The sequence below is a fragment of the Lethenteron reissneri genome, chromosome 20, assembly GCF_015708825.2.
Source record: "Lethenteron reissneri isolate LAM-NWPU_2019-01 chromosome 20, ASM1570882v1, whole genome shotgun sequence".
NCBI lineage: Eukaryota > Metazoa > Chordata > Hyperoartia > Petromyzontiformes > Petromyzontidae > Lethenteron > Lethenteron reissneri.
The window spans coordinates 18,679,934-18,692,383 of NC_083798.1; the positions used below are offsets into that span (position 1 = coordinate 18,679,934).

The 12,450-nt window shown below is 40.4% G+C and overlaps 1 protein-coding gene across 4 annotated transcripts in view; it reads left to right on the top strand.

Annotated features, from left to right (window-relative positions):
- CFAP65 (cilia and flagella associated protein 65) overlaps positions 1-12,450 on the top strand; it is a 35,392-nt gene that overhangs the window by 21,496 nt on the left and 1,446 nt on the right. For 3 of the 4 annotated variants that reach the window (XM_061555245.1, XM_061555246.1, XM_061555243.1), the window contains exons 22-33: positions 465-575; positions 1,411-1,602; positions 2,811-2,972; positions 5,605-5,748; positions 6,742-6,858; positions 7,355-7,495; positions 8,106-8,177; positions 8,491-8,708; positions 9,436-9,600; positions 9,891-10,107; positions 10,457-10,572; positions 12,008-12,154. In XM_061555245.1, coding sequence (XP_061411229.1) covers positions 465-575; positions 1,411-1,602; positions 2,811-2,972; positions 5,605-5,748; positions 6,742-6,858; positions 7,355-7,495; positions 8,106-8,177; positions 8,491-8,708; positions 9,436-9,600; positions 9,891-10,107; positions 10,457-10,572; positions 12,008-12,154 — 1,802 coding nt within the window. The remainder of the gene's footprint in view (positions 1-464; positions 576-1,410; positions 1,603-2,810; positions 2,973-5,604; positions 5,749-6,741; positions 6,859-7,354; positions 7,496-8,105; positions 8,178-8,490; positions 8,709-9,435; positions 9,601-9,890; positions 10,108-10,456; positions 10,573-12,007; positions 12,155-12,450) is intronic. The other variant, XM_061555244.1, reaches the window with a different exon arrangement.

Sequence of the window (12,450 nt, forward strand, 5' to 3'; positions counted from 1 at the left end):
ACAACTGTATTATGAATGGACCTTGAAAAAAATTTGAAACTTGAAAATGAGTTATCTAGCTGTAAGGAATGTAAATGTGGCTTGATCATGTGCTCTGGTTATATTTATAGTAGTGTGCCAGGTGTTATAGTGCACAACTGTAATCCACTGCTATTGAGGCAAGCTTTGTAGCTCACAGAGATAATCAAATTGATTGTTGACTATTTTGTATGGATTGTTGAGTATTTTTATTTTGTCACATGCATTATGCATGGAGTTTCTCTGGGTGCTCCAGATTATTCCCACTAGATATTAGAGATTCATTAAGAAATGAACCAAACATTGCAATTCAGGACCCACACGAACACCTTTATTGAGATTCCGTGATGCATTATTCGGCAAATAGTGTATTTGTACAATGTAATTCAATGGGAAATGTAAATGTATTCCGAACGATATTTAATTTGATGCTGTGTGTACTGCAGCTCAACCTGGTGGGAGTGACAGTTCCTTCTGATCTACACTACATCCATTACCCATCCCACCAGCATACATTACTGCCTGTGGCTTTGAGATGCCAAACCCCACCCATACAGGTAAGCTCTAGTTACATGAGGGAGCGTGTTTATGGAACTCACTATATGTGCCTCACAGCAAAAAGGACCAGTGTCAGATTCTTTACTGAGGCATCTTTTTGTGTGGTGTTTATATGTTCTCCCCCTCTTTGGCATGGGTTTTCTCTGGGTTATCTGGTTTCCTCCCATCGTGAAAAACACATTGGTGTTGGCCAAACATGCTAATGCAGGACCCTCCTGAAAACGAGCTTTTGGAATCATTGTGACTTTCCCGGGTAAATAGTGGTAATTCGGGGCTCTGGACTAATGCAAGTGGCCAGTGATTTAACCGCTCCGCCTTGAATTTAATTATCAAGGAACCATGGCAAGAAAACCAAAGCTTGAGGCCCCGAGGGGATAGGTGTCTATGGCATCTCGTGCGAAACCCCATATGGCAGATTTTCCCCTTCTAGGAGCCTCCAGAAGTTTTGGACAATACATGTCGCTAGTCACATGCAATGTCCGAACACTTGCTGGAGAGGCGAAGTTGCCATTCTGCTTGTATCACTTGTTTTTGTATGTATGTGTGTGTGTCGTTTATGTGCGGAGCGGTAGCGTAGCGGTTAGCGTGCTGCGCGACGAACCCGGCGACTCGAGTTTGATTCCCGCTCATGGCCAACACCAGTGACGAGTATCTGTACCGGTCCTGGGCCTTCCCTAGGTGGACTAAGCTTAAAATGAGTACTTGGTGCATTGTGTAAACATCGGCAATGTTGGGACAAGTGCTAACAGCGCTTGCCGTAACAGCACTTTTCCCCAACGGTTTTTTAAGGCTATACGGGGGATATTTGTCTTTGTGTGTGTGTGTGTACGCCAGGTGTTTGACCTGTACAATGGTGGAGCGATGCCCGTGAGCTTCTTGGTGCAGCAGGACTCCCTGCGAGTGGTCTGTGACGAGAGCTACTCGCACAGCGTTCTGGAGTGTCTCACCCCCGAGGGGAACATCGCGCCTGGGGAAACGGCACACACCCTCTGGCTCTTCTGTCCCTTAGAGGCCAAAACATACACGGTGATCTTAACTGTGGTGCTGCTCACACCCTTCACTGCTGTGTTGTAACTTGCTGCCATGACAGAAAACATTCAGAAGTCGTGCTGGGTAATTCCCATCATCTCTCACACAGAATCTTAATCTGATTATTGGAGTTGAATAACGTTTCGAATTTCATGAGTGTAACATGTGAGTATTTTTGGGGAAACTGCCAAATGTCATATTTAGCCGTGATTACAAGGAATGGTAGTCCACGAATGACCCTGTGAAATTCATGTGGATTATTTGGACGAAGGAAATGCAGGAATATACATTTACATTAATAGAATGACAATGTAGGAATTATTAATAGAAACCCCGATGATTTTGTGATGAAAATTTGTGGAATTCTATTCCAATAAATGTATATAATGTTTCAATGATCTTTTAGCAAATCCACTTAGAAAACGCTTGCTATTCCAACAGTTCCATAATCTCAGAGATTTATATTCGAGACATGTTAGCGTCGTTTTAAACAATTTCGAGTGAATGAAGATTTTAACATGAGAATTACCCATAGGAGAATCAACATATTTACAGGAATTTCCCTGGTATCATTTAAGAATGAAAGAAGTTCAATGTTTAAGAAGCAATAACAGCCAGTGCCTATAACACCATGCACATACGTAACGCTGCCATCTGCCGTATATTTGCAACTGATGCTGTTAACACCAGACCTCCAAGGTCTGCTCTTAAAAGTGCCCCACCATCTGGCTGAAGGTTTTCCTCTTGGTTATTGACCACTGCATGCTATTCCAATTGCACCTTATCCCTTACCTCCCCCTTTTCCTGGTGCCCAACAGCATTGCATGCCTTAAAAACAGCTTCCAACTTTATCAGCTATGTCATTAATTAGCCTATTTTTACTTAAAGATCATAGGTTTTATGGCAATGTGGCTAAAGAAGCCTGTTCAAGTAAGATATCTACTGAAGCAGTTATGTTAATTCATTTTATGGTGGTGGTTTCTGACACAAGGTGATGCACTGCTTGCTGTGATTACAAGACATTTCCTCTCTTGATTACATTTTATAAATGTCACAATCGGAATATGATAATCAACAAAACTTGCAAATCAAATTAATTACAAATAGTGTAAGAGCAATTACACCACAGTTTTCTATATTATTTAGAGTAGAGGTCATACGCTCTCGCTCGGTCCTGATTGTGATGCGCCTGCCCCATCATGCAGGTGGACGTGCCAATACACGTCCTGCATGGAGAGTCGTCACTGGTCACATTCCGCGGTGTGGGATTTGACGAGGAGCAGACGGACAACACTCACCTAAACTGGGTGAACTCGTTGACCCAGCTGCTACCATCTGCTGCACCCTTCCCACACTTACCCTTACAGGTCCGTACAATGGCCAGCACAGCAGCGGAGAGTGTAGAGAAGCACGGCAGATTACGGCTCAGCAGAGGATGAAATTGCCCCCAAGATTGTGGCATGATAGGGCATAGTACAGAAGTACCAAACCTGGAGTTTGTCGCTATTATTTTGTGATAAATTCAGCCTAAGGGCTCCAAAAAGACTGCATCTGTAAGCCAACACCTTTTTACTCCCCACTACTGGTCTGGCTATAACTAGCGCTGAAGTTTGAAATTATTTTGATATTGGTTAAGGGGTTTAGAACCCCAGTTATAAAACTTGCTATATAAAGATGACCATAGTGAGGCTTGCAAGCTTTATAATCTTACACGGTGAAAATAGAACTAGCTCTAAACACTGCAAAGATTTAAACAATGTACAGCAATCATTATTATCAGTATGGTACTTGCTGTATTCATATTATAATATGTATTTCTCTAAAATGCAGTGACAAATGCTGTAGTACAACATGGTACATTGAAATATGGTACGGCTCAGTAAATAACAGCCGTTTATTCGTGCTGTCAGACACGGTGCATACTTTATACAATGAATGTGCTCCACATCTTCCAGTTACTTTGTAATTTAACCCATTATAATTCAACAGTACCATTAAATAGCTTGCAGTAAGACAAAAGGTTTCCTTTCAGTCGTATTAAAGTAGTTATGATTTTTGCTTTTATTTGTATGCTTAGCAATCCATTCCATGTAGCAATCTGTCATGGGTGGTGAATGCAACTCTTGTTGGCCGTATGCCTAGTAATCCCTTTTTGCAATTGCTCATTGAAAGCATCATTTGAAAATACACTATCCATTGATATTTTGTTCATTTCATCTATTTAATGTGATGAAACTGAATACTTTCAGGACTAGCACATGAAATGCATGTTGTGGAGGCTGCCATGAAACATTTATCCTACTACTCTTAGAATTATCAATACATTGGAACAGCGTTTAAGTTGGAAATTTCCTATAAACTTAAATGTAATGTAACTTGGCCAAGTAGCATTCCGATCAGATTTGTGAACTCACAATTGGAAGGTTGCAAGTTGAAAATCCCATTGAGGGATCAAATTAGACGATCGTCCCATCGGGGCCAATAAGTGAGTATGAGCCGTCCATAAATGACGCCACGCACCTGGGCGGGGGGGGGTCAGACATTTGTGACGATGTGTGACAAGGGGGGGGTTGAGAAATGTGACTGTCACATCAAAATGTGCAACTTTTAAATGAATATAGAATTGTGATAACAACACTAATTGTTATAACAACACTCCTACAACATCAGAGTGCAGCACCACATTAAATACGCACTACAATGACAATAGTTTAAAGCGATTTGAAGCATATTTTATTTTCAAAATGTAAATATGGTTTTGGGGGGGGGGGGCAGAGCTTTGTGACGTCATATTTGAGGGGGGGGGGGTCTGACTTTTTGTGACGCCGTGTGACAAGGGGGGGGGGGTCAAAAATCGTCCAAAATCGCGTGACGTCATTTATGGACGGCTCCGTACCACTTTGTGCAAATTCAACAGTTGTCCCTTTAAGAGCTATGCCTCCACCATAGCAATTAGGAATGTCCTCCATTAGTTTAGGACCACAAAAGGAGATGAATGCTACACGGTATAGAACAGCTAGTTTGAGTAGGAGTCCTCTAAAATTGACTTCATATTCAATTCAGAGGATAGTACAGGTTTGACGTTATTTCATATGGTTAACCAGTGTGATCACCAGTGGTAATATGTTAATGTAGAGATTATTTAGCCATTTGACAGGCTGCCGGAGAAGTGTTGGTGATGTTTGTGCCATTGCCCTTGAATGGTCTAAGAGGGCAGTGTCGGACTATGTGGTCCATAGTTTGTCTTTGGTGTTCACAGTTGTAACGTGAATTCTCTGTCATTTTCCACCGATGTAGGTGGCCCCATCTTCCATGACATTTCTAACTCGGTTTATTTCTATGGTTGTCACTTTTCATGCTGGCTTTATAAGTGTTGAGCTTCAACATTTTATCATAAAAATATGAATTCCTCAGTATGTCATGAGCCATAGGCAATAATATTGAATTCTACAAATCCTAACTGTGTCTTAGTCTGGTGATCTGTGTACTATTTCATAATTTGGTTTATTATATATGCGCCATGAGAACGATTGTCTAAGAGTGCTTTATACATGTAAATTGTGAAATAAATTATTATATTTCACCAGTAGTATGTGGGCAGTAATCACGTATATCCGTCTACTTGCTTTTTAATAGACTATTAATATGAAACTATAATGAAAATAAAACCATGACAATTGTATGTGTCAGACATTGTGGTGTTATGGGAGTTGTGATGTGTTTCAGTCATTTGACTTTCTGGCAACATACAAAACCTATTTAATTTCTTCTTGATTGATACCCACCTAGTATTGGAAGCAATATATTTGGTCGCGATAGGTATTGTGTTAATACATCACAATATTAATCGCACTTGAATTTTGAGATTGCTTGCGTTCCTGAACACATCATAGCCCAATACAGCAAGTCATTTGTCCATAGACTACATACATGTGTGATGTAATTACACTGAGTGACATCACAGTGCCGCTTTGTGCATTATACCTGTGTCTCGTGCAGCTGTCACACCTGTCTGTGGAGCAGCTTAGCTTTGGGGAACTGCCCGTGTACAGCAAGTCCACCCGAATTTTATTCCTGAGCAATACATCCAAGGATAGGGCAGTGTTCTTCATCTGGCGTCATCCTTCACACGTGGACACTGAGGTGAGGCATGTATATGGTCACCCAGACAGATTGGCACATGTACTTTGGCAGGATAGTTCGTGAGAGGGACAACCCAAAGCAACAAGTAGACATTCATATTACTTATCATAATTATATGTTTGTTTTTGGGTGCACTATGAACCCAACGACCTGAGTTTAATGACATTAAGTTAATACAACGACTGTACAGTCATGTCAAGTTTGACAAGGAAATTAAAATCAAATACAATAAATACTAATCGTATACAGTACTTCTCGAGTGATTATAGGTAAACATCAAAATAATAAACGTTTTGTTATAATTTTCTGCAGTTTATCACTGAATACCTAATTTCGGTACACTGAAGAAAAGGATGATTATTCATCACATAATGAGAACATTTAAGCTCGGTCAACTTTTAGTCTTGTTCATAATTATTTCTTACTTAAGAAATAATTTAGAAATAGTATACTTTGTTCGCTGTGCCAGAACACCAGCCTGGTATTATCAAGTGAAAGTTAGATTAGTGTCCGAGTATTCAAATATTGAGTGGTGCTCATCTCTGTTGATGGTCCACAGCTATTGGTGGAAAGTCCACATTCTAATGGACATGGATAATTTTTCTACAGGACACCTATTAACTTTAACTAAGTTGGTACTGTCATCAAGGGATAGTGTACTGAGTTCAATCCCCACCCAGGTTGTAAACTCAACCTTCTGATTGTGAGCCAAGTGCTCTACCCATAGTGTCACATGGTTAGATATGCATATTGTACTAAACAAATAAACAATCAGTGAAAATTTATACATTTGCCATTTAGTATGTATTTAATTATCCTAAGATAATCAAAATGCTGGTTAAAAAAAAAAAACATGAACAGGATGGGTAATTCATTTTCGAGAGATGTGGAAGGAGGATGCTGCATGCCACCAACGCTCTGAAAATAGGACGGCACGAGAGGGTGAGTGCCTATGTGCATGTCAACAAGCGTGGTATGTCTGTCTCTCAACAGGTGCTGAACTTAGAGCCCAAGGAAGGTACGCTGCACCCAGGAGGAAGTGTGCTCTGCAAGCTCACTCTCAGAGCCCTTGGTCAACCTATTTTATATGATCTCGACCTTGTATGCGAGGTACGGTCGTGCCCTAATTGTACACTTTGGTTTCTTCTCACAGTGGCTTACAAAGTAAACAAGGGCAAGGTAGAATTGTTTGTGAAATAGACAAAGCTCATTGCCTTGATGATTCAGACATAAAGGAATAGAGCATTGCCAATATGGGAATTGGATCAATAGCTCTCATCTCCAATGGAGACCATGACAGGAGCCATTCACTCTATGGGATAGGGCTGTTTACTTCTTACAAAGTGGTACTTATTTTATTAATTTCTGAAAGATGATTGCATGAGTTGACCATAGAACCGTTGAGAACTCGCAACATTCTGATTGTGGGATAAGCACTTAAATATACCTCCAGGCCAGCAACTCAGATAAAAATGTGTACTTTCAGCAGCATGTCAACATATATAGAAGCAATTCAGCCTTATATGCATGTTGACCTTAATAAGTACCCACTACCAGCACTTGCTTCTACAGTGTGCGAGGCTAAATGTGTGTTTTGTGGGATCAGGTAATTGACATGATGGAGTTCCAGGCATTTACATCACAACAGGCTAAGATGGACGCTGAGTATAAGCGGCAGGAGGTCGAGTTTACCATTACTGAGCACGACCTCCTTCCACCGGCTGCTCCAACATCCACAGCCTCCCAGGTGACATCATTGTAACACATTTACGAGGAAAATATATTCATAAATGACCTTGAGAGTTAATATAAATGGTCACACCTCATGGTTTAGCATCGTAAACAGAAAATGTGAACAGTGATTGATAAGGGAAATGGTCATACTTGGCAACGCGGGAATGGATGCACTCTTATGAGTGGAGCACACCAACGAGATACCGACTTTCAAGCAACACGCAAAACTGGGTACAAAAATCACACAGCCATTATGCATTTTGAAAAAACCCATCAGCAGTTCCTGAAGAACTGCATCATGCTCCACTTGTGTTCGGTCACAATCTGTTATTCGGCCTATAGACTTGGCCAAATAACAGACGTTATATACCTTTGTATATGTAGTTGGTTGTCAGGATGTTTACGTCCACTTTCTAACCTATTTTCTTTTGAAATACATTTTTATACTGGGTGACAGCAATGGATATTCAACCATTGGTGCATAATAGCTCAATTGGAAACCTAATAACCACTTGAATATGCAGCCTATAGTGAGATTGATATGAAATACATATATAGTCTAGTGTAAATGCATATATAGTCTAGTGCAGTGCATCACACGTTTATTTAAATGTTGTTCACAGGCTCCAGAGAAGTTGGCAAACCATCAATCACCAGTGTTGAGTGGCTCCAGTAAGCATCTGAACAAGTACAAGGTTTGTACGGAAACTACATGTTGTGTTATAGCACCAATTTATCTCAATTTGTTAACACTAATTAATGGCATTGCCCAAACATCTCAATATAACATCCTCATTAAAAAAGTTTCAAGACTGTGAGGATTTTATGGATAATTAACTGACATTACTGTATAACATACCAACACAAAGTGATTATGAAAGACTGAACGGCGACATCCACACACACAGTTGCTAAACCATTAGTTTGAATACTCCGAGGTATAGTGTTCTATGTTGCGGAAAGTGTCCTTGAATGACTGCTTTGGCTGTGCTTAATCTCCCCTTGCAGGCACTGCCTCCAATTGGTGCAGAAGAGAACGGGGAGAACTCAGGCACCAGGAGCCAGCGGCGTCAGAGGAGAAGCTATCGGAAGGAGCGAGAGGAAATTACCCAGCCAGAGCTTCCCAGGCCTCAGCTTTTACACCTGGGTGTGTCGATCCGGACCCACTCGATCCAATCCTTCGAAGCACAATTCTCACAGCTCATGCCTGCTGTACACATATCGAGGTAGGTTTTCTCAATTTGATATCAACAGGAAATTGTACAAACTATGTGTAATTGATATTCCTGTAACAAATCAATCGCCGGAATTTGTTTTTATTTGTGTGCGATGAATTGTCACAATTTAGGGTTGTGATGTGATCAAACACAATTGATTCTTTTTAAAACATTGTAATGAATACTGTATCATCTCGTAAATGCAAGGGTTAACAGGAACCCATTACAATAACCACATAGGAATCAAAATACTCTATTCTCACATGCACTATGATTGTGTTTATCATAAGTGTAACAATCAGTATCAATCAATGAATCGATGCATAATTACACCCCTAAAAATTCCATCTGTTCATTACTAACTAGATTACAATATTATAAATGGTACAAATGAGATGAAAACAACAATCGAGACAGACAGTACAAATCACAGGGACAATACACGTAAGATGGAGAGTACAAATGAGACAGAAATATTAGTGGGAATGTATTGAATTGTTGGGGTTTGAAAAGTTACGAAAATAATATAAATGGTACTATTTTTTGAATCACAATTGATTTATTCCTGTGTTTTTCATGGGTATGTGAATGAGTTTAATATGAACTACATTCCTATATGAAAATCTGGAAATGTTAAATACAAGCAAAATGGTATCTGCTTAACTTTGAAGCACATGAGAAGTGACCAGCACATGCGTTTCCTTTTATCTCTGTCCGGTGTTGATTTTTTTGTCAGGATTTCTGACAGTGGTGGTTGCTTGCGCCATCCTGCAGCCAAAGACGAGGGTTGTCACATGAAGGATGGAGCGAAATGCCACATAAACGATGACATGCGTGCCTTCAGCCCCCTTACAGATGAGCAGAGAGAGCTTCTGCCTCTTGTGCTGTCCAACCTGCTCAAGTAAGGGCCAGAGAAAATGTTTTTAGTGTACAGCAAAAACTCATGTTTACAAATTTACGTTCACACAATAGAGTACTGTACACAATTGTAAATATACCTTAGGTTGCAGGAAATATTAAAAGTAATCCCTGAAATTACATGGTAAGTCTAATCATAAAACTGTCTTTGTATCATGGCATCCTGCTAATAGCACGACTATAATATCTTTGGGATTAAACCATTTTAAATAGAATCCACTGAGATGTACGTGTTCCTAACTGGTTGCTTGTCTGCCACTGGGTTTACCACAGAAGCTTGATGGATGATAAGAGCTTCCACCAGGCTCTGGCACATCTGGAGAAGGAGCCAGTGTCATTCTACAGACAGTTCAGCATCAGGGATGAGACACAACAGCGGATTGCTCAGGAACACACAGACGTCTCCAGTGAAGAAAACATAAGCGGGATGGATGCGACTGAGATCTGTCCTTCCAGCGCTAACCCTGAGCTGACAGCATCTGCACCGGTCGTTAAGAATTGCAACATCACCAGTTTTCCCAATTCATGTTTTAAATGGCAAACGTGACTTTGTGCTAGTTTACAACTATTTTCAATACTCAACATAACTATGCAATATAACTTAGTGTCATTAAGAGTGCATAGTCTGTTTATAAATGATTGTGATCAAATAAGTACATATTATAAAACAGTGGTGTATCTCAGAAAATGTTGATTTGTAATGTTTTTTAATATATATAAATATTTGTTCAAACTTAATTTAGTTTAGTTAAGGCATTTTATAGGTCTAAGGGGGCATGCATACTCTTGTGCCTCCCACAAATTCAGAGGGTAAGTGTGTGTATTGCTGATGTTTACAGAATGGCAACAACTGGAACAAATATGAAATGGAGAGCAATGTATTTGTAAGTAGGGAGAAGATTACACTGCAGCAGCCATATGAGAAGGAGGTCTTGTGGAAGGATCAACTAAAAAGGTGAGGAGATACTTCCCCTCTGTATAAACTCTTCAACCAGTAGCTTGCATTTCGAAACCAATTCAGTATCACAAGAGATAGCGTTATGCATTTTACAGTTGAGGTCGCTTTAATAGTAATTGTAACATTATTAGGTTTTCCATGTGACTGCTATTTGGATAGTTTGTTTTGCAAGCACTTGGGCATTACGAAATCCTATTTTTTCAGGTCCTCACAATTTCCAGAGGGCTGTTCTGTATAACAATCCAGTGTTTAAACTAGGCATGTTTGCCATTTGCCTTACCCTCAGCGTTGCTCTCCTCAGCATAATGGATATTTTAAACTAACATAACCTCACTCTGCTGACCCCATTTGATTGAGACCAGCAGGGTGAGGTAAGGTTGACCCCATTTATCTTTATACTGCAGGAGCCAGTGCTGTTAGTGGAAAGCTATTAAGGTCTGGCCAACACCTTGTCAACTGCCTTTGTCACCCAAATGACAAATTGCATAATATGTTAATGCTAAATCTTGACTTAAAGCTTTCGTGACTGCAGGAATTCATATTCTTGGGTCTTTTGGTAAAGTCACATAGATAGGTTCAAAGAAAATAACAAAAAATATCCAAAAAACTACGACGTTTCGATCGCAACACCAGCGGTGGTCTTCGGGAAAAGGGGGGTTAGCTTCCAAGGCAAACTGTTAATAAGGGTTTGAAATGGGCATATCCCAAATGTCAGCAGCCAATGATAATGTAAGTGGTGGGCAGCCAACCCGATGGTGGTTGGTTTTCCAACAATCAACCTGGCAGCCCTTTGATTATCATTGGCTGCTGACATTTGGGCTATGCCTATTTCAAACCCTTATAAACAGTTTGCCTTTGAAGCTAACCCCCCTTTTCCTGAAGACTTGTGTTGTGATCGAAGTGTCGTAGTTTTTTTCTTTTCTTTTAACCTATCTACATGACTTTACCGAAAGACCCAAAAATATATATGTTAATGCTAAGGCCCAGTCATCATCGAGGGGCCCAGGCCATAACTGTTGTTGTGTGTAAACAGGAATTAAACCTCGGCTACCTTGACCATAGTAGAGCATAAAAAACTGCTACAACACACTACTCACCACATATCTATTGTAAGCACATCCTCACTGACCTAAGGCAAAACTGTAGTTGGAAGGTAGATGAATAGATATTTTGATTTGTGCACATTTTAGGGGGTACAGTGCACATAATATCCTTATGATCCACATGCTATATCTAGTTCAGTAGGGTGGTGGCAATTATTGTCCTTTCAATAAAAAATACAGTATTGGGATTTGAATGGCAGTGGAAATAGAGATTAGTGCTGCCCTACAATTGTCTGAACAGTTTGACACTTTAGCATATGCATTGCAGCCTTGCCCCTTGTGTATTCTTTGGGTGGGTATGTGTCTGGACTTTTGGTGATGTACTATAGATTGCCGGAGTTGCGTAACTTGTTGGAGTTAGTCCTGGAGAACACCCTTGCCAACATCGTGACGGAGGCGAGCAATGGAGAGGTGATACTCACCTCACGCCCACGATTCATTGCCCTGCCGCCACCACCTCCATCTGCCTTGCCCAGGTGAGCAGCCGTTGTATGGAAACTGCCTCAACTATCATTTTCACTGGGGGAATTGGATAGTGGACCCAGGTCAAACTGGTCAAACATTTCACTTGTTTTTTAATTATCTATTTCTCGAGTCAAGAATATTATTTGATATGATAACCATTGCGGAATGCCAGCTTAGTGATACAGTACTTAGAAATAAAGTAATGTGCATTGTGCAGTGTGCTACTGTGATATCCAGCCAGGTGGCAATATGGTTAAAGTACCTGACTCATTGTCAGAATCTTGGGAAGTTAACAGTGGTTGTCAAA